Source organism: Platichthys flesus, chromosome 10 (assembly GCF_949316205.1).
Source record: "Platichthys flesus chromosome 10, fPlaFle2.1, whole genome shotgun sequence".
NCBI classification, from domain to species: Eukaryota; Metazoa; Chordata; class Actinopteri; order Pleuronectiformes; family Pleuronectidae; genus Platichthys; species Platichthys flesus.
The window spans coordinates 17,607,812-17,631,646 of NC_084954.1; the positions used below are offsets into that span (position 1 = coordinate 17,607,812).

At 40.3% G+C, this 23,835-nt stretch overlaps 1 protein-coding gene across 1 annotated transcript in view; it reads right to left on the reverse strand.

Moving 5' to 3' along the window:
* Positions 1-23,835, reverse strand: part of kif6 (kinesin family member 6) — a 53,690-nt gene that overhangs the window by 20,736 nt on the left and 9,119 nt on the right. Inside the window, exons 7-13 of the mRNA XM_062396588.1 lie at positions 20,687-20,893; positions 20,214-20,357; positions 19,839-19,925; positions 15,648-15,751; positions 13,293-13,398; positions 10,572-10,734; positions 4,026-4,223 (exon numbers count right to left, since the gene is read on the reverse strand). Of these exons, the coding sequence (XP_062252572.1) occupies positions 4,026-4,223; positions 10,572-10,734; positions 13,293-13,398; positions 15,648-15,751; positions 19,839-19,925; positions 20,214-20,357; positions 20,687-20,893 (1,009 nt within the window). The remainder of the gene's footprint in view (positions 1-4,025; positions 4,224-10,571; positions 10,735-13,292; positions 13,399-15,647; positions 15,752-19,838; positions 19,926-20,213; positions 20,358-20,686; positions 20,894-23,835) is intronic.

Consider the following 23,835-nt stretch of genomic DNA (forward strand, 5'->3'; position numbering starts at 1 on the left):
TAAAACTGGTAGATTGTATATATCAAACATTACAGTTTAGTATTTAGTCTTAAACAGAAGCTACTGGAGAAAAAAAGACTATTATATTATGAGCCTGTTTCCTAGTATAATCATCTCTGCTGCACAACTTGAAACTACTGCAAAGATTTGTTTTTAAACATGATCCTCAACATCTCCCTTTACAAATTTCTCTTTGATTCTCCCTGCTCACACATGGATGTAATGGACACCGTCTTACTCCTGCTCTGGTGGAAGGCGGCACAAAACACTGTTCCAGGTCCCAGTGGCAACAAATAAAATCTGATTTGGAGGTGATATGCAATTGTTGTTGGCTCTACCTGCTACATTACTCCGTATGCTCTGGTATTGATCCAACTTTATGTGGGCTGGAATGTGACATTGGCAGGGAAATGGAAAAGAAAAGAACAAAAAAAACAATTCAAACTATTTTGGTCAGTAGATTTCTGCATGCAGTCAGCTGGGTATAGACTATTTAGATGGCCACTGTCCAATGAGCGCCCGAGGGGCAGCTGGAGTCCAGACAGCTGGTTGTGAGGACACATATGGTCAAATGGAGTTAGTGCAAATTAAATGGACTGTGTTCTAAGGTAGTTCTTATGCACTGCTCACATCTTCCTTTTGATGTGGCGTCTCCGTAATTCAAACTAATGGCGTATGATGAAGTGATGACTCCAGAAACTCAAAGTGCAGTACTGAGATTCATAAGACGATATCATATGTGCTATCGCTCTTCACTGGGAAACACTGTCCATGTTGTTAGCAGTTCATAAATGAAGGTGTGGAGATGAATACATGTCCAATTATCTCTTTTATACTAATATACAACCTTAATTTAATATTTTGTTTGTTTCTGTATTTCAATTTAGTAATAACTGGGTGTGGATGTTATATATTATTACATTATATGATATAATAGTACATATAATATTTCAATGCTTGGAGTGCATTTAGAAAAATTGGAGAAATTCAACCTCCATAGATTAATAGATAAGGACATAAATGTTTCTGGTTGTGAGGGCCAACAGATAGTCATCGTCATCATTTCACTAAATGTGCAGTAGAGCAAAGCATATCAAGGTAAACCATCTTTTAATATCATACTTTGGAGTGCACTGTTACTGACTCTGTATGTGTACAACTACCGTAAAAAAAACACAGAAGCAGCTTTATCAAATTAATCTCATCACTGTCTGAGCTTTCGGTGAATGTGGTCAAGTAGCAGCAGTTGTCTCACAACCACAGGTCAACCAAGCAGAAGTTAACTCCATGAAATTAGAGAAACCAAATGATTCTTTATCTGGGTCATCATATTATATCACATATAACTCTGAGCGACTAATTCACATGGTGCATCATTTATCAGTTATTTTAGAAACCACAGCTTAATAGCCATCTATCACATTGCTCCTCATTGTCCCCTACGATGAGTGACTGATCCGCTTACTAATTCTGTCTGGACTGAGTTCAAACATGTGTTTGTTTTTTGAATAGAATCTTCTTTCAGAGACCCTGTTTGCAATTACCGCTTCGCTGGCCTTATTACCACACTGGGCAACATTACGCAAAAATGTCGAGGAGGATGAGGGAGCTGTGGTTTGCACAGACAGGAGTGCAGCCTCAGTCTGATGAGTAGCTGGCTCGTACTGCTGTGCCCGTTGGCAATGAGTGAGCTTGTTATGAGGGCTCAGGTTTATCATCACACTTTAGGCTCCACTTAACCAAAACTAAACAGGAAAAGCCAAATAAACATGGCTGCTGGCTAAAGGGGATATCTTAAAGCTTGATTGGCTTGACTTTCACCAAATGCCACATTCAGGAACAGGAGTCCTGCAAGACCTGGACGTACCCAGAGCCTGTGACTAAAGGGGAAGATATACACCCTCAAACTCAGCTACACAAAAGAACTGGATTGGACAGAGCATCCAAAACAAAGTCCAGCGTCATATCTCTGCTACTTACTCAACAATCTCTGGGTCTTCGTTTCCCCTTCAGTTCAGTGACTCATTAACTAAAACCGGCTGTTGCAAAACAACAAGATGACTTGACCAACTGCAACTAGTCTGCAATGATCACTTGGTGAGTAAGACATCTTAAACCCCTTTTAGTAGTACCTTATATCACAAAGGTTAACGCAGGTGTAGATTCGTAACCATTAATAGGATCACAATGTGAAGCAGCCCATGATATCAACTAGAATTTCAAGAAAAACAACACAGCAAATCATAAGTGCAAAAAGCCTTGAAACCTGACAGAGCTCCTTCTGTCCGAAAGCTCAATGTGACTGTAGAAATAAGTGTCCACTGTAAATCTGATAGTAGACGTTTTGTTTCGTATGGAGATGATGCCTACATGAGACCAACATTTATGAAAACATTGTAAATCAGAGTTAGTTATTCCAGAGACGAATAGTGTCTTCTTTATTTACACTGCAACCTTCTTGGGCCCTGGTCCCTACTTCACGTTCCACTGAGCATTATAGGTTTTAAACTCATCAGCTTTTCATCAGCAACAACCAACAGGTTTAATTTACTTTACTGTCTAATGTGCTTGGCTGACATGACTATCCTGGGCCACTTGCATGACCTCCAAAGAAACCTCCTAAACACATCCCACTGATGACATTGTTTAGAAATAAGCCCGAGAGCTCTCGGACGTCAGACTGTTCACCACTTAGTCAAATCCAGAAATCAAGGATTTGTCATAACCCCACAGGCGACCTCAACAGGCACGCTGAAAATCAGCAGGACCACAATGAACTGCCCACATTCCAATCAAGAGAGATCACTCACTGTGCTCCTAGCACCTCATTTATCACAAACTCTTCCAGCTCAGAGTGACGGATTGTCACGTTTAATAGAGACATGAAAATTATTATTGTTATTAGTACTTTATTATTCCCCATGCAATGTATTTGACCTAGTCTGAATAGCTTTACTTTTTAGTAGCAGTGAGAAGCCACAGTGCAATGGAGTATTAGCCTCTACCTAAAACCAAACACAGTGAGGAGATGCTAACTCCATACAGAGAGGCCATCGATAAAGTTCACAGCCGGCATATTTCTGCTGTGAGATAAAAAAAAAAAAACACAGAGTCTCCAAACTTCTAAATGCAATCATGAAGAGAAGCAGCAGGAAAAAAATATGAAATAAGATAGAATACGACCATTCAGATTGTTTCAGTTATATGGGCCATGTGTTAGCCACCACCCCGGTCCAATAAAAGAGGGACCTGTGTTGCTCCACGACGAAATAGGTTATATTTAATAGGACTGCATTTTGGGGTTTCTGGCGTAGACAGCAGATATCCAGGCCAAGACTCCAAGACAAGTTTCTTTTAGAAAACAGGTTGAACGTTTACCCATACAAAACAGAAGCACTGATGCAAGGCCAGGCAACATTTTGAATGGAACTTCATTCATTATCTAACACTATGCAAATGAAGGGTTGGAACGGAACTTCAGATGTAATAAAACAACAGAAAAAACACAACATGCCTCCATACTGCTCGTGTGGTGTCATCTAAATGTCCACAAGCCCTGACTTTCATATTCGATTCAAAGCAAGTTCATTTACAACATGTTTTAAGCCTAACAGTCCACTACCGGAAGAGGCAAAGCTAGCAGATGTTGCTGCATCTGATGGTCTGTGAATGCACCTCTTGGGAAGATATCAGCGAACATGTAGGCTGAAAACAAGGTGGAAGTAGTTTTTGAGTCATATATGAATGCCGGAGCTTGAAGTTTCATTTTTGAGTGAACTATCCCTTTAATGCAGTATCCTCATTGTGTGGCCACATACCCTAAAAACAACATCTGTTAACATCCTAGAGAGAGACACAACAATACAAATGGCAGCACCACATATCCGAAATATGTCATGCTCAAACATTTTGTATTGTTTTGAGTGATCCACCACATCCTCACTGCACCATCTGGAGCCTTTAAGAAATTGCATTAAATCATTTAAATTCAAAAAAGCACACAATGATAAATCTTTGTATAGTACCTCTCTTCATGTACTGCACTGCTCGTCCTCCATGGCTGGTGGAAATGGAGTCTGTGCTGCCTTCACTCGACAATGGCCGTGTTGTCACGCTCGAGGCACTCGGGTAAGCCAGGGCCTGGCCACTGGTGATGTTAGCAAGCTGAGCAGCAGAATCCTGGGCCTTTTTCTTCTCCTTCTTCAACATCTTAACCAGGATACCTGTAGGCCATCAGTTAAGGGTTCTACTTGTCGTTCATCTGTCAATAATCAGGGTGTACAATTAAATAACACCAAGCATTAATACCGGAGGAGGTAGCACAAAAGAAAGTAAGAAGGTCCATTGGTTCCCATAGCGATTTCCTACAAACAACAGGTTTCATTGAGGGCTGTTAATAATAGTGGGATGCTGACACAGCGTTTGACCTTACAGGCTCACGGAGATGACATGGTCTGTGATGGATCAGTGGAAAGAGGAGGAGCCAGGGTGGCTGCAGACACCGGGCCAAGATTCCAAGAAATCTTCTCCCACCCATGAGGTTCTATTCTTGAGTCTGGCGCTCATTCGTGTCTGACAGAGAGTAACTGAGTGGCTACAGGAGAAGCCTGACAAGAATTGCAGCTCAAATACTGTTCACACTTTTATTGCCATGACACGTCTCACTTCTCCATGCATTAGGACAATTTACTATAATCGTTTCCTGTGCTCCACATACACTTTGCTTCCAGCTCCACATTCGGTTTGATCAACTGCCTCCTGTTCAAACTGCTTTCAGCTGGACTCTCTTACATATTTTTTGGGCAATAACACAAAAGAGAGAGCACAGTTTCGTTCAGCGCTTTCAAATTTGATTACCGAAAAGACGCATGGTTGCTATTCCTCAGCGCACCACTTGTGGAGTGACTTACCGGATAACAGAACGCACTGCTGCTGCCAACACTGATAGACAGGATAAGTCATTGCTGGCAAAGGTTTTTGGCTTCTGGTGTTGAAAATTAGCGTAAATTCAATAAGTGAATTTCTCCATTCTCTTTCACTCTCTCCACCTCATGTAATAAGCTGACTATTGGATGTTTACATTAATCCAATTTTGCCATACTCTCAATCGGCCAATCAGGTCTTTGCTGTAAAACGTCCTCTTCACTCACCTCCAGCCTCCATATTGAGCCCAACTAATCCCACACATTTCATTAGATCCTCAACCTTTTGTACATCCCATCAACCAGCACCAATGTCTAGTCTTTATCTTCTTCTTCGGTTAATTGGCAGGTGGCAACCAACGTCAAGGTGCATTACTGCAACTCGCAGTCATAACCCCATATAACCTATATGACACCATAAAGGATCTCTGCACCACATATCGAATCACTCATCTCTTATTGTGCATGGCAATAAAGTTTTTTAACTCTTCAATGAAAGCCTCTCCTGATTTGACTAGCTACCAGAACTACTAAAAGGGGAAAATAGAATTGTAAGAAATAGAATTTGATTAAAAAACTGTACAAAGAAAAAACTTGACCAAAAACGCTTTGTTGAAGTTATTCCTATAAAAAGCAGGCCTTTGAAAAAGTAACCTTAGGTTTTGATCGTAATATACATGATATAAAACAATCCTCATACAATATTCATTCGGCTTCTGCCAGCTGTTTTTCCACTACGGATGGATGTGTGTTTAATGGCCTCATCATAACCCATAATTTAGACTCAACACATTCGTCTGCTCATCGAGTCTGGATCTATCATGAGATTCACAGACATTTGAGCTATAGCCAAAGAGAAACTTGGTGGTCAGCAAATAATTTGCTTAAAGAAAAAAGTCAGAGTCAGAATGTCATTATTTTGGATGATGAATGCATGTCGATTTGAAGGAGCTGGAGAAGTTAATTTATATTCCTGTTAGGCAGTACAAAGAAGATGTCAGTGGAAACAATAACATGAAGGAACCAGAGACTACGATTACAAACCAACTATGCAGTCGTCATAACGCTGCCAAAATCGAAAACCTACATAGTTCCAAATAACCTACTGAGGCCAGGTCCTATGTCATTGTTTTATACAAGTCATTACTTCAGACTGTTGTCCAACAGGTTTTTCCATTATTGTCATTTCTGGCATCTGATATCTTCATTCATGCTGAACACAACCCTAGATTTGTATACAGTGACTATTTTGTTCGGGATGCATATTAGATCTGTAGACTGCTTCACATGCCACGTTCTCTACTGTTGTCGTCCAACTCATGTGCATTCAATCTCCCCTTCTCATCCGTCTCGTCACTCTCTGTGAAACTGTCCAATAAAGCAGACATCAATATAATGTCCAACGTAGTGGTCCCACAAATGGCTCATTGTCCTCAACTTAAGATGTTAGATTACAAATTCAGCATAAGAGGAGAAATTCAGTCTTAAAAACAAAAGGGGGGGGGGGGGGGGGTTAAGGAGCTGTGCAGTGTGGAGGTGGAGCACCTCCATGTGAACCAGGCACAGGGGATTTTCACAACTGAGACCAACTCTCCCTGGGTTAAAAAGGCAGCCGTGGAGCTGCCAGAGAGACACACGGGACAGGAGCGACACACATGGAGAAGCACATGAGAGACACTGAGAGACACTCAAGACATCTGAAAGCTGAAAAAGCTGGCACTTTAACTTAAGAGTTTATGAGTTTTATTCTACATGTATAAAGATGCTGAAACCATTTTGCCTGTCACCAAACTAATAATCATCATTTGTCATTTCTGGCTAAAACATTATATATATATATATATATATATATATACATACATATGATAATGTACAATAACATATTTATGCTCAAAGCCCTCTGGTGGAATTCTGACCTCACAAGTTAGAAATGGACCCATCAACTTGACCTCAGCTCTATGGGCTCATGCTCCTTCTTCACCAAATGTTTACTTACATTCAACAAAAAACACAATCCTTCCCCGAAGAGAGTTTTTGGTAACCAAGCCAAGATGTAGCTATCAATGCAAATCCATGTCTGTGGTGTGGCAGCCATACACCCTACCACCCCCATTGCCTCTCAAAACAACACTGAGTCGTACGTGCAGTATCGGGCTGTCCTCATCTCCAGCACTTCATAACGCTGGGCTTATCAACATGTCCACGTTTAACCGACAAAGGCCATGAGGGCTGTAATCAGTGATCTCTGGCCAGCATCAGCAGTGGGCTTTACAGAGGTGATTACAAAAACACCTAATATTTTACAAGGACAGACGACAGATGGCATTAACACATCAACTGAATTTGAGTGCTCTATATAGTTTCCAAGAAAATATCCCCACACTTATTTGGATGAAATACACATACAACTCCAAGGCAGTTACTTGGACAATGCACAGAGATCTGAAAACACAAGACAAAAGCCAGTTGTAAAGACCACTTTGGCATTCAGTAGCGCAGATACCACTGCCAAGCCCTAATGATCCCCTTAAATTCAATCAAGCTGCACCAAATTTCACACACTCATTGATATTAATCCTTTAAATTTGTCTGAACTTTTCAAGATTGGCACATAATCAATCAGAGAAAATGTTGCCAAATGCCCTATCTCACAATGTTGAAAGGAATCCCTTGAGCTGACCCCTTTTTCCGAATCCACATCAACATTAAATGGGTTCTTCCCTGTCCCATACCACATCCCTTCACCAAGATTCATTGCAATCTGTCCACTAGCTTTTGTGCACTGCTGCAAACAAAAATAATAACTTCTGCGGAAGAGGAAAGTAACAAATACCAATGCTAATGTCACCATCAGTATCAACAGAGCACAAGTAGGTTTACCGCAGAAGTAATAATCAGTATTTTCAAATCATCAAAACTCAAAATACTTCACACAATTTAAATTACTATTTGATTGTTATAAAAAACAACAATTTCTGTCTGCAAAAAGACAGATTTGGGCAGTTTCCTTCAATCATCACTAATTTGCATACACGTAAACACTAATTGCAGCAGGCAGCAGACCTTAATTATTGCCTGCACTGTTGATTGCCAACATCAAATTGTACAGACTTCTCCATGGATCCATGGCTCACAATCTGGATGAGCTCCAAAGCTGATTCAAGTGATTCGATGGGTGACAGAGCTGCATATTCATGAGTACTATATTCGGTCCAGTGATGATGATTACATATCAAGTTTATTGAATTCGTGTTTCATCAGACCAAGAGATGAATACATGAATCTTTTAAAATTGTGAGGTTAGAAAGAGGACAGAAGATATGAAACAAACTTAATATTTTATTCCTGAAGGAATTTTTTATTTTTTTCTGTAGAGGAAACTGTGGTATCGTTAAGAAATATGTTTTATGGTATAATTATAACTGAGTAGATTTTTTTGAAAGCATTTATTTCTCTAAGAAACCCACAATGAACAATGGTTTAAGTCATTAGGAGAACCCAGAAAACTCTTTGCCTCACACTGTGAGTTACCTTGTGCACCAAATCAACTCTGCAATTGTGACTTGGTATTTGCCAAACCGTTCTTGAAAACTTTCAACAGCCCGTGCAGGCCAAGAGGACATAAAACGGAATAATTAGCTAGTTGTGAATATGACCATTTATATTTTTCTACCTGAAAATTGCATTTTTATGTCCTTCTTCCATCACTGCCATAAGACAATATTTACATTTATGTTCTACTCCAGTTGTTAAAATTAAATAAATGAACAGCTTAGTACAGTCGAGCCTCTTTATGTCACGACCGCAAAGCTAAGTCCAAGGTACTCAAATTGAAATGTATTCATTAAGAGGTGAAATTTGGGCAAATCGCTTTTACGCAGCGTTACTAATGCATATTCAATGTTACTCCTTGAAGTCAGTAGAGCTCGTTAATTCTCCATGTTGCCCTACCATCCTGCGTGTGGATGTTCCATCACCCCAGCAGACTCCACTAAGTGTTAACAGCTGCCCCACTCCCGTGAGGAGTCAGCCATTAATGGGAACACACAGGGACAGGGGGTCGAGATACTCCCTTTTGTTTAACGGGGGACTCTCCCATAATTAACCCAGCGAGGACCCAGCGTCAGTCTGGCACCGCCGAACAGAAGCAGGGCTCCCAGTAAAGGTTTTAGCAGAGAGGAGTTGATGTGATTTAACTTGCAGATACAAAACTTCAGTCAGAAATGATGTGATGCAGTTGTCAGAGATCTGTGTGGAAATGATGTCAACCCACACTATAGTGTTACATGCTATAGACAGACCACCTCCACCACCAGTTTAGGCTACTGCAACCTTATATACAAGCTTCACAGTGAAAGAACATAAAAGCGATGCGGTGACCGGAGTGTTTGCATTACGAGCTGAAATATGTGCTTTTAAACACGCACTACAGCAATTTTCACAATTATATTTACATCATGAAAACCAGTGTATGACATTCTGAGAGGAAAAATCTACAAACGTTTTTGTGGCTAAATAATCAACCAGACGTCTCAATTTACCAACTAATATGCCCTGATCTAATGACAGACCACAGCTAGATGGGCTGATCCCATAAAGGCATTAGAAATATAATATGCAAATGCAACAAACATAATTATGATTAATAGTCATTATGATTTACTGCCGTCATTAGACGAAGACCTTGCACATTAAAGCAAAATGTCATGTTTGCTTTGAATGCAAGATTACTTGCACTTTGAAATGCATGTGTGTAAAGTGCTGTAATCCAACCATGCAATAACACAGGCGCTTTAGAATTAATACCTTTCTCAGCAGTAAGTGTGATTTAAATGTGAGTGCAGACTCAAATTTGAGGTGAACCATACCCTACTCCATTTATTTTTGTAGATTTTTCTAAATTTTTTCCCTAATGTGGCATTTCAATCCAATGCACACTGCATTCCTCGTCCCTGCTAACTCCAACATTCATCTTGGAAGGTTGTTGGCTGAGCTGTGCTTCCACTAGGACACATTGCATCTGTTACTTCTTTAAAATGTACCTTTACACATTTGTTCAATTCTTGACTAAAAAAGCTAATCAATTGTTTTAAAAGATCTCATGACAGCTACTGATGTTTCTTGTGATAAAAAAATAGACTAAACTATAAAATGTATAAACAATTCTGAAAAATCGTTAAATTGGTGAGACACAATATTTTCCAAATGTAAAATTGTAAATGTGTTAATATAACTTATTCGTTATTAAAGTTGTTAAAAATTAAATTAATTTATGTGTTACCAATCAAAGTTGGTCCAACAATTGTTTAAAGAGAGCAAACCTCTGCCAACCAAATTCTTAAACTAATAGATCTGATTCTTTGGGGAAATTGGTGAAAAAAATCCTGGATCCACCCTCTGATATGGATTCCACCCCAACAAATTACTTTGCCTCCTTTCACCGCATTTGGTGGTAATCAGTCTTGTAATCATTCTGACTAACTATATTACCCATTATATCAGTATAAGCATGCAGAAAGAGATTTTCATGCTAATTATCTCACAAAATGTCTAATCTGACCAGCAGATTAAACCTAAGAAAACAAAGCACTTTCAGCTGTACTATAGCATCAAAGTTGATGAAGTTGTTTGCCTGATGTCAAAGGATACTGATTTCATTATCACGCTGAGTCAGCATCTCCTTCAATTTGGTCACCTGTGTTGAACTGATGGGGGGGTTGTCTTGAATTACTTCTTCACTCACTGTTGCTGCTGGCGACGCCTTCCCATCACTGCGCTTGATCCCGCCAAGCTGTTTGTCCAGAATCATTTCCTGTGTGAAAAATATAAAAGAAACGTTCACTCTTGGCCAGTCGCATATGCAAATGTATCAGAGGTGAACCTTTGCCTCCTGGTTCACTTCCAATCTGTTCATTTGGAAGGACAAATAAAATATTTGCTTCCTGTGGTAAAGCAAATTGGAGCATGTCCTTGCATGAAGTTCAACTGATGGTCGCTTCACATTCTTGTACGTGTGACCAGATTGTAATATTTTAAAGAATAAAATTTGGCTAAATTCACATTTAGTCAAATGATGGACTTAATATTACCAAAGATCTTTGCTCAATAACTTTTACAGGAACAGCTTGCTTTGAACTACAGGTGGATTTGCTCTAGGGAAAAACATCCAAACAACCATCAAATCTCAAGTATGTGCAGAAGCTGGAAAAAGCAGCATGGTACCACCCTGAACAGTAATGCTCTGCAAAAGTCTGTGATATTCCATTAACATTCAATAAATCCCCTTCTTTTCCCTGTCTGCAATATAACTCAGCGATTTTCCATCTTTACACACAGGTGGGAAACATCTTAAAGTGTTCTTTTTTCCACGTGGAGCAGATACCACAGAGAAGAACGATACCGCTGAGCAGAGAGGATGGTCTCAGAAGTTTTAATGGGCATATATGGAGGCACTCTCATACTCGAGTTTTGGGCTGACGTTTTCCAGGTTTGAAGATACATTTTCCGCCTCATGTCATCACTGCAGCGTGACAACGTTTTGTACACACAGTGCTAAATGACGGAGGTCACCCTACACATATAAGGTCACACAAAGGAAAAGATACAACTGCCACGAGCACTCTGGTATTTGAACATCAGCTTGAAAAAGGGGACCAGCAGAGGACTGAGCGTGGAAGGACGAACCATCACTGAGAACAAAGAAGATGGAAATCAAATTTAAACCAGATCCAAATTCCTACAGAATCAGTGGAGTGTGATTAGGGTGATGCTCAGAGGAATGTAAACTGAACAGGAGATCATAACAAACTGAAGGAGAGATAAACAGGCTTTCTAGTGGGATCTGGAACTGCTTCTGGTGGCGGCTCCAACTTCAACCGAACCGTAGCCCAGGAGCAGTGGGAGCGCTTCAGTGTTTTCCCTACGCTCCTTTAGCAGCAGTGGGTCATTGGCTTCTGCAAGAGAAATGCTGAATAAAATCTATAACCAATCAGACTTTGTCAAATAAACAAAAACTTTTATGAACTCTTTTTTTCAACCAACATTCTGATGACAACATGCAAAACACCAGCACTATTAAATACACCTGGACGAAACAGAAACACAATGACCTTAATCAGCAGCAAAGCGACAAAACAAATAACACAACACTGATTACTAGAGTATCATTGCCAAATTATTACAAATTCTTAATCAGACAAACACAAAAAATTTCTCTAAACCCTTTGTTCATAACAAAGATACATCTATGTATGTCTATCATAATGGATGAAAACAGCTTACTTCCAGAATTATATATGTTGGGTTAACATATATTTTTCTATTTATAAAACAATATTAACTCATCAATAAAACGAAAAAAATACACTTTGTCCACTGTTCGATTCCTCGGTACAAAGTCAATAAACAGTTTGTTTACTCCGACACAGGTAGACTTAACTTTTTACACTGTCGTGAAAACTGTTGAGGAGATCTGTTTAAAATACGTGCATCAACAATTACTGTCAACATTACACCTTGCATCTAATTAGATGACACATAACTGCAAAACAACAAGTGTCTAGACTCAAGTCAGGCCGTGGGAAAATCAACAGCACTGGACAAAGCTGGGAATCAGTGGATCCTAAAATATGTCATTTTCTAGCCAAGCTACAGAGAAACACATATCTCTGAGATTTTGTCTGGACAAAAGGATTGTTTTCACTGACTGGTAATGAATAACATCACACATATGATGTACAGTCATTTTAAGCTTAGGCCTGAGGATACGATCATCAGCTTCTTCTGTGAAAGTAAAGTAATACAAATGCATTACCATCCATGCAATCTGACAAGACAGCAACTGGATATAATAGGATGTAAGCACATTCAAATAGGTAATATAAGTTCATTCAAAAGGGAAGTATCTCTCGGGAAAGCACAGCAGGGGGAGCTGTTTAGAAGAAGGGATTGGTCAGCTGGTCACTGCTGAGCTGACTTCTTGTGATGCTGTTTTACAGTAAGAACAATTATGAACTAACCAACAGAACTAAGTATTTTTTAATAAGCTAGCATAGCAACCTGTAGTGAACTCCGCTGTGATACTAGTATAGTTGAGCTTGTTAAGAGGAGGTGAAGTAAGACCTGATATAAGGAAATATCTTCTAGATAGAGAGAATACGAGTAAGTGACACTGAATGTCTGTCTCTGTATGTTGACCCTGTCCAAGTTGTTCCCATCTTCTCAACCAAGCTCAGCAAGATCCCCCCAGCACTTTAGAATATGCGGTATGGATAATGGATGGACAGACAGAGAGCATAGACACACAAAGAGTTATCCAGTAGGGACCTGCACACGAACCCTGTTTCATGAAATCACTGGAGTGAATGTTACCTTCAGCATGGAGAAACAGTATTGGATTTTCCTCATGTCTGGTCCCAGTAACAGAGGCACGTCTGGTTCAGGGTCACCCAGAAAGGCCTTAGCAAGCTCCTCCAACCTAAACAAACAGATATACAGACACACACACACACATAGACTGTGTAATAACACTTCAAACCTTAAATCAATTACAAATTCTACGTGACAATCCTTCTCCATCACACTTAAATCAGGCTAAACAGGCTCTCACTCACTAAGATCTATATTTGAGAGGTGCTTCTAATGTTTAAAATGTGGGTCTGGTCAGAGAAAACTATTTACAAAAACATGTGTTCCAGCTCCACACGGCCGGCCAGTTGATAAACTATCACTAGATGATAGTCCAAACATTGGTTCTTCACAATCTGGAACGAGCCACTGGAAAAGACCAGGAGGCAACCATCCAAATGGATCCAATGCACGCACGACAGTGTGCGGTTTATATTTTCCGCTGTTACGTGTTCGTCGTAGAAACACGCTAGGTTTACATGACAAGGAGCAAAATACAAACATGGCATCTTGTTTCAAGCCCCTGAAACAGGTTTGAATGTAGAGAATGCTGTACAATGTCATGTAAAATATCTTCTAGGGAAAAAAATGTAATAATAATTCCACGTAGTTTTTCCAAAGTAATACAATATGTTATGTAGCAAACCTATAAAACTAATATTTTCAACTTGAATTGACCTCAGCTTGTATGCTACATAATGATCCTGCACTGAAGGCAGCAGGGTAATCTCCAGTAAAGAAAAAAATCTATATGCTAGAGGACATGCTTCATATGTGCTTGGACCTGAGACAATAAAAAAAGCCAGGATATGGGCAATCACTCACTGGGGATGAGTCAAGACATAACATGGAGAGGAAACAGCAACAAAAAAAATCAGCATGTCAGGTGAATGTGGTCACAACAGACATCATTAAAGGTTCCCTCCGGGAGTGTGACCACAAACAGGGGGGAGATCGAGGATAATCACATGGGTAGAGAGGAAATAATAAAAAAGGCGGACTGAGGCGTTGTAAATACATCATGCCTGGATGTGTCAAGTCCTCAGTGGAACCAGCTCTGGCCTGAACTCTGGCCCTGCTTGACAAATAAAGCTGGCTGAAGAGGAGCCCCGGGAAACTCCATTAGATCTGGTTAAGCCTCAGTGAAGGAGGCTTCAGCACAGCATCGATGCATAGCCAACAGCAGAAGTTATGGAGGCGCTTAAAGTAACAACCAAATTCAACATAAATCACATTATATATGTGCTCAATAAGAAACTCTGGGTTTTGAATAATACAAAGGAGAGTCAACAAACGACTGCTCCGTTCCTTGGTCTGAGGTTCATTTAAAAGTCCTTACGCTGAAAAGGCCGACACAGCACTTTACACATCTGCACTGACCTGAGGTGACTGGCTCACTGAGGTCACATTACTATACTCAAATATGCACACGTACGTACTATAAAAATATAAATGTTCCTGTGGCTGTGAGTTCCTCTCAAGCAGGGCTTCTTTGAGTCTGAACCTTGGGGCCTCCTCTCAAACAAAGCTTGGAAAAGGCATACCCTCCACCAACTTAGTTCACTTTCCTTCTTTTGATAATTTCCCAAAACCTATAGAATTCAGACATGAAATACACTCTCCTGATATTATCTGGAGGAACTGGATGTGAGAGCGCAAATGTCTGAGTGAAAGGTTCAAAAGGCTAAGGAGATCCTCTGGAGATCCTCCAGAGGATTCACCATGAGTGGGTGGGCTTTTTTAACACAACGTTGCAAAACATGCAAAACTGAAAAATACTAAAATAATACACATATCTCAAGATGGAAAAGTGAAGCCACACACATTGAAGACATGTGATTGGGAATTTATACATTACATGCTGCATGCTCCACGATGCCACCCCTCACGTCTGACTAAAGAATCTCCAGGTGCTTACTTCATATATGAAAGGACAACTTGAGAACGGCTTATGTTATCATGATTTAGTTAGATCTCATAGACACTCAGTTGAGGGAGCTATACATTTCACCATTCTGAGGTATTTTTAAGGTTCTGTCTAATTTCCCAAAACTACTGTATCTGAACCATCTCAAACAAAACACATTCTTTTACTTGATCTCCTTTTGTACCCAATGATATATTTGAACACTGGAGTTTTCAGAGACTCCTCTCAAAGAGTTTGAAGTATTTTGCTCTAGAACATGATGAAAAAGGGTTTTGCCTCCTCCTTATTCGTCCTTGTCTTATCTTTAGCATCATAGACCATAATGTCCATATGATAGTCAAAGGCTGACTGCACTGAAGGGATCAGTAATCAAGGAAGAAGAAGGGACGTACTTCTGAATCTCCTCCACAGTTAGCTGGCCATCTCTCTGCTGTCCTGTCACCATGGCCAGCTCCTCCTTCAGAGACTCATTCTCCCTTTTCAGACGTGCTATTAGCTGAAATAAACACACAACACAGGATTGTACACACACATCATGTAAAAATGCACACATTTGAGCAGTGCCCGACAGACACTCAGACACAAGCATGTGCAGACGGACACTATTTGGCTACTGCCAACTGATGAGAGTATCCCTCTAAGAAAAATGTTGTGGCTTATCTTGCAGATGCATCTTGAAGACACATTTAAGTGGATCCAGACTGGATGCTCCATTGAGAAAATGCAGGAAACAAAATATAAAATAGCATTAGCTACAGTGGCGGAAAAAAAAGAGCACTTAAAACCTTTCGCTGCTGTCTGTCCACACGTGTTTGGTTGCAGCCCTGCACACTGAGCCAACAGGCTGGGTGCTCTTGGTAACCGCTCTCCGGATCTGGTTACTGTATATATTTATACAAAAATGAAAATATCCCAACAAGTCCAGACGCTCCTTTTTAGTACTAAGATAGCTATATTTGCAGTAAGTCACATTAGCAACAGCAAGATGTCTGTCAAAGTCCATAATCGTAATCATGATAATAACAGGCTAAAGTATAATTTCACTGAATAATGTGTGTGTAGTTCAGTCTGCACCAGTGAAACACATAGGTCTGAGACAGCCATTGTCACTGTACAGAATATATGACCAGCTATGGCCTTGTTTGACATTTAATTATAATAGCTTATCTTAAGAGGTTAAATGTGCCAGAGCAGTGTGGGGATTTGTCATGACTGATTATCATAATTAAACGCCCTAGCTTGATTTCACTGCAGGTTGTTGTTCGAGATGTTAACTTTGTATTTGCCAAATCCAAATCTTCTTGGAACACTTTCCTTTTCTCAAAGAAGGGAACAATAAATATAAAGAGAAATGTACAATGATATGGTAATGTCAGGGAAAAACAGGCCAACACCAAAATCAATGGTTGGTTTAGTTACTGAGCAGATGCCAGACCATTTGTAATAAAATTAAATCAAACCACAAAAAAAAAAACACCACCACCAAGAAACAAGCGGCAATTGTTCTTTTTCTCACATGACCCACTTCTTCCTTCAGGATAAATCCAACTTAACTATCACCTCTCAATTTGACCACACTGCGTAAAACTAAAGCAGAATGATAGACTGGAACTGTCCCAGTAGGAAAAAGCAGATACAAAAGAAAATGGTGTCTGCGTGCTAGAGACACACAGTGACACTTCTGACACTAGGTTGCTAAGGAGCCAAAGGCCAGTGAAACCAAATCAAAGTCAACGTTGAGACCGAGGAAAGCGCCGCCACTTCTAGCAGACAAATGGAAAGACAAAACCAGTCAGACATTGTCAACTCGAGATGCTCTTGAGAAGAAACAGAGCTACAGTGCGGTTTTGGGTGGGCGCCACTTAACTTAACAAAATTTCACCCTTAATCCGCCCTGTATCATATTTTTCAACATTGAGTATCATAGCTGACCATCCGTCACCAGAGCCGCTCCCTGTATCTCTCTTTTGGAAGCCACGGTCTGATGTAAGTCACCCAGCTGCATCCTCCAGAGCTGACCACTAGTTGTTGGTCAGCAGAATGGTGCAGTCTATTTCAGAGCGCCAAGCCCAGACTGGTACCACAGAACCGCAACAGTCTCCCGACACTCTGAATAAAAACTGACTCAGGACATGTGACTGATGATGTCAGCATGTCCTATATGGAAAGCCATGTCAGTGCAACAATGCAACATGCAGATTGTTATAGTGATGGAAAACCAACACTGCATGTTTGGTATGTAAACGTTCAGATAAAAATATGACATCATTAACTCTTAAACGTTGACCTAACTTGTAGAAACAGTCCTACCTTCAGATCATCCCTCTTTTTCTTGAAAACCTAGCATCCGCTCAATGCAAGAAACAATCTACAATAAACTGTATACACTGCACTAACCACAGATTGTGCCGCATAATCATATGGTAAATATTATGTTGAATGCCAAACATGCTGCTCTCATGGAACCTTGAGTCTTATTTTTAAGGCATCATTTTCCTCTACACCTTAACACATGGGCTGTGTTCCATGCACGGAGCATTGCACTACACTGCAATACTTACTCCCTTCTGTCTTAAAGGAGACATATCAGGCTCAGGTTTGTAATTTAGTTTTTTAATTGAAAAGGTTTACATTTTCGAATGATCAGGAAACTTATTAATAATTGACCTGCCGTTGTTAGGGGGCATGCAAGACTAGCCACTAGGCGAGCAGTACGCAAGTTTAACTTGCCAGATAGTCTAAAAATCTAAATAAAATACTAGAGGGAAGGGGGGAACTGAAAAAGCACAATGGGTCTCCTTAAAAAACACTTAGATGGTTGGCTTTGAGTAGGCCTCTGTTAGACTCACTGGTTTGCACAAATCACTAATCAGAGTTGCCTTCTCAAGCACAATTTGACCCGTGTATCTTTTAATTTGGAAAGGCCCCAAGCTCAGTAGGGTCGCACAACCTTCTATTACCCTCCACTTAACTGCATAAGATCTTAAAATCAACTTGTCTGATGCCTTAAGGATTACAGAGACTTTGACAATAATTAAACTCAAATCAAAGCAAACTCCTGCGCACAATCCTCAAGTTGATAAACTTAAAATAAAAGGAATAGCAAGGTGCTGAAAGTAAGGTTGAAGATACAGTATCTGTTGACAGTTCTCCTATGACGACAGCAGCCTGCTCTCACGGGAGGATTAAGATTGACCTCAGCGCTCTCAGAGGAGCTAGGAGATAGAACCATAAATGGTGTGGTCACTGTAGCTGAATTCCTTGATTCCATGATCACAGGTCACTTTCAACACCTCATTCTTTCCACGAGAATCTTGTTAAACCTTTCGTTCGGTCTGGCCGCTTTCCCATCAGGTTTGAAGAATTGCCATTTGTACCCTGTAGGCTACAGCATTGGACCATCAAGGCAGTGTGTGGTCCGAATGATGTAGCAAACACTGACTGCAAGTAAAAAACCCAATTCCAGATTTCAAATCAATTACCACAGTAGGCGTGTCTAATAGAGAGTGTGCCTTTGGATGGCTAGGGCAAAAGTAGGAGTCTAAGTGTCACTCCAAGCCAACAAAAATGACATCATTCAAATCTGTCGACTGCACTGCTGGCTTTGCTTTTTCTGAGCAAACCAGGGCGAGATATAGAAGTAGAGACAGAGAGACAGGAGCAATGAACAAAATGAGAAACACACTCAAAAGCCATAAACAGAGACAAGAAGTTTGCCCATGGAGTTTGGGTTTTTCTGAAACTTTAACTGTGCCGGACCCAAGTTGGAGCTACCAGACACCGTCACAATTACTGGGCCGGCCGCAGACTCTCTTAAAAATACCTCTGTGGGGTTTGCAAGTGGCCAGCCAAGTCTTAGTAGCAGTAATACAGTAGCAGTTGATCCTGAGGCAGATTCTGGGTGTGAGGGGAGGAAGCGGATGTAAAGCTGTGATGGCTTATTACTGTATCTCTCCCCAAGGGGCTGTTACAACAACCACCAGGTCTGCTTTCTGGCATGCTTCAATACAGGAAGGTGATGGAGTTTATTTCCTATCTTTATTAAAGTGTGTAGTCTTTCAATAGGAGATAAACTCCTTAGATGATTTGACAAGAACTAAAGGCAGAAAGTGGTGGAGGGAGGTTATTGTTAAGGGATAATGTGGCTTAACTGCTAAGACATGAGATTTATGATATGATATTTAATAAAGAGGTAGATATGGAAACAATAAAAATAAGCCATTATAGATTTGGACCGATGTAAACAAGAAAGAGAACGCAGAGAAAACCTGTGAGCAATCTAAGAAGCTCAAGATGGACAGAGGTCCACATTTCACAAGGTTGAAAACTGCTTGTAGCAGATTGTCTGACACTGGAAAAACTAACTAGGAATCTGAAACCTTAAGAGGACACTTGAGCACATGGTGAGTTATACTTAGTTACATTTAGAAGCTGGATTCTCACTGCTATTGACCCGCTGATCAATTTAAGGTCTGGAAGCTATGAGGAGGGTCTGGCTCTAATGAAACAGCAAATTAAGTCATGCTCTTGTGGTGTGACTGTGGCTCAGCATTGGTATTTGTAGCCGTGTCTGGCTGTCTCACCAAGGCAGGATCCAGTTCTTCATTTAATATCGCCTCATTCTTAATGACTGCCACGCGCTGAGCAAAGCGGCATGTAGAGATGGACTCCTAAGAAAAGAGATATAAAAAAAAAAAATTATACATTTTCCTCTGGGAATCTACATTTTTCATCAACTTCTAGAAAAAATATATACAACAAAACAATGTTTCATGTCTTCATGAATATCATTTAAATTCTAGGTTCAAATAGCCACAAAATTCAGATGAGGTTTTGAAAAAGTACCTTCACTCCTGACAGACGAATCTAGCAAGGCCAACATACTAATAACACTATTTCTTCTCAACCTTTGTCAATCTAAAGGAAAATGTATCAGATCATTTCATTTTTGCCCTTACATCAAGGTTCCTCCTGTCGACTGCCAGAGTGGCGATCATGGTGGTCATGCAGTTGCCCCCAAGGCTGTCCCTAAGCACAGATGTCAAAATGGAGTTTCTATAGGGAATATGGGAGCGATTCTTCTCTGACAAAGCAATGATCACCTGAGGAAGAGAGGAATTAGAAGAACAATGCCATGTAAATTAAGACAAAGATGGTGTGAAAGAATTGAAAAAGAATACGATGCATTTACGCTTTCTAATAGCATCATGCTGTTCATACAGTAGTTGCAAGATTACCTTTTATCAATGTCAAACATCTAACTTAAAGTGAATTATTATTAACATGTGAGTTGACAATATAGGAAGCCTATATCAGCAGGGTATGCATCAAAATAAGACATATCATGTAGAGAAACATTCAGACGATCAAATAAAACATTCCATGCCAAAATGTATTTCAGTCTTGTAATCATGTTTCAGAAGTATAGTACCTGCTCCAAGTAATGAAGGGAGAGGTTGATGTACTTGGCCTCAGTGAGCTGCTGCCCATTCAGGCCAGTCTTGCTGACTCTATCTGATCCGGCCAGGTCCACCAGGTGGAGCTTGGAGCGGCGCACGGTGTCTGAGCCGGGCTCCCGTCTGCACACGTGCACAGTGAAAATACAGTGGGAACGGGTCGATGCCTGGTTCATGGGAGTCTGGGGACGACAGATGTAGAGTAGAGGAGTGAGAGAACAGTCAGCAGAACAGGACAATACTGCAGAATTGTTGGGAGGCAGTAAGGTTTGTGTTAGAGTCGTCTGAAATCCCCTGAAATTATGATACCCAAAAATAGGAAACAGGAATTTTATTATCCAGCTGCGGCGTCCCCATATTCAAACAACCCAAAACAGGTTTCCTTTTAATCTTTTATTTTCGTGCTGGTTTGAAGATCAAAGCGGCACCATGTGTAACTGATGAGCAGTAAACACATGGTGGCGGCTGAAAGCTGAGGTTGATTTTGACATAGTCACTGAAAGAGCAGAAGTCAGGTTTGAGACCAGGAAGAAACAGAATTAGAGCATGAGTCATTCTGCACAAATAATCATTATTAGCTAGAGGAGGATGGATTGTTTACTCATTTGGTCCTCACTGACAGAATAAACAGAGGAAATGACACGCGCTGATCGTAGACTTCTTTCTGTTTTCTTGCTTGTGCCATAGATGTACACACAACTGGTTATAAATAATACTTATCAAGATGATAAATTACATGTATATATATATATATATATATATGTTTTTGCGAGATTCTTTTCCCTTTTTTGAATCGGAACTGATCAGATCTGGACATGTCTCACTTTTCCTCTCTGCATGAAAACATCATCATCATAGACATTCCTGGTCATTCATTCTACAAAGGTGCTCTGACCCTGACTTGTTGTTGGCATACATGTGCCAACACCTGCCTGTAAGGATCATGACAGCTCTTGACAGATCTTTCACTATCTTAACCCACCGCTGTCATCTCTTTCCTCCATGTGTGCTCCACAGGGTATCTTAAAGTAATCTGATCACATACCTAACAAGACTGCAAACAGGATCAAGTTTAGGGAAGATTCTATCCTATTAACACCAAGTCACACCAAACACCATGAGAAAACCTTTATAAATATTTTGACATCTTTAACATTAATCTGCTCAAGTGTGTTTAAACATTTAGAGATCCAGGTTGTCCGTGATTCAGAATCTATTCATTTAAATTTGTGTTGATCTTCCGAAAAAACATTTAGAAAATGAACTGTAAACTGTAGCAGTAATATAACCCTACGACCCAAGTCGAAGTCAAGTGGTATTTGAGAAATTGTATACACTGTATAGTCAGGAAAAGAAATACTAGTATATTGCTTGGTGTAAATACATGCACCAAGAAAATAAAGTCACATATTACAATGACACTATTTTCCCTGGGAAAAAATCGGCCCTGTCTCACTAAGTTCAAAAGAAAAAACCCTGATAGAGATCTGCACCAAAATGTAATGGGTTCTTTCCTGACCGATACCACATCCTTCCATGGTAGTTTCATGGTAGATTTGGCATAATCGTGATAACAACAAACATACAAAACAACCAAGAAATGGACAGGGGTGAAAAAATAACCTCCTTGGTGGCAGAAATCAGTGGGAGTGAAAAGCAGCACACATACATAACATTAAAATAAACAGGCACAGATATGGAGTGAAGGACTGGATTGTCTCTTACAGTATGTGTCATTGTGTCCTATTTACTCATGCATTTTGATATCACCAAAATGATAAGGATCTTTGGGAGAGTCCTTGAATAACTGTCAGCACAAATAGACAAGAGCAGATAAAATACAGTATGCATATTTAAAAGGTATACATACTGTGTGCATGTCCACAGAGGAAACCGTATCCACAAGGAGCATTAACATATTCCTTAGTTGTGGAAAAACAACAGAACAAAACAACCTCAATGGAGTCACTTCCTTTACTCTCATGTGTTTTACATCGACACAATACTGACCACACACAGTGTTAAAGTGATGCAGCATAAAAGGGGCAATTTGTGCTACCGCAACCATTAGAGGTTTACTGATTCAAAAGATTTTGGGAGTGAATTTTCTGCCAAGAGGCTTTCAGGATGTAGAAGGAAGGGAAGAAGTCCAGGCTGTTCACCCGCAGATGTGAAGAGAAGAAACAAGGATGCAGACATTAAACCAGATGAGGGGAACTTTTTCCCATGGGAGGCCAAAGGAAGGGTGAAGAGTTGAGAAGGTGCATTTTATTTCCTGTCCAATAAAAGTGCAGAGGGGATTGCCAGGTCTCAGAGTGAGTGAGCTCATGGTCTGCAGAGTGTTGCGTGAATGGATGTGTCATATTTTGTCCACATGGCTGTGAGCAGGAGAACAAAGAAAGTACTACTTTAACTTTATCGAAGGTCCACGAGGAGCAGGGACTTCTGGGAGGATTCTGGCAGTGCTAAATTATTCACCGTGGTTCTTTGTTTGCTTCACACTCAAGGGAAATCTACTTTTTTTGAGTACACAAAAGTCTCTGAGTGGGTGGACTACGCTGGGGGCTCCCTGCTGAGCATTGCAACGCCTTGATAAACAAATGTAAGATCCATGAATGTGTTTCTACTAAAACATATCCTCTGGATTTTACAACAGTGGACTATGGTGTTAAAGTGTATTCTCAAGGAAAAACAAAACAAATGCAATGTTGTTTTGGTGATGGCCTGTGTTTTTGTGGAATATGTGAATTACTTGTGATGCACGTGTTCATGCACTACAAGTACAGTGACATGCTACTATCTACTTAAACCATCTCCAAATTTCATCTTACGTCCCAAAACCACTTCTTTTGCACTGATTTTGTTTAATGGAAGAATCCTGCAGCCACAACAGAAAGCGATTTGTCAGAAGTGAAAAAGCAAATCTCGGACTGAAAACCTGATTATACCCGTTCACTTTTACTGTCTGCTATTTACATACAATCCGGCAACAAGAGTAAACAAGGTGAGCTCAGGCCTTTTGCTCCAAACCTCAGGTTGCAAAGCAAAAGCTGGCCCACCGCATGTCTCATCAGCATGGGGAGCCTGTGTGTCTGAGAGTAGAAAAAAACCCAACATAAACAGA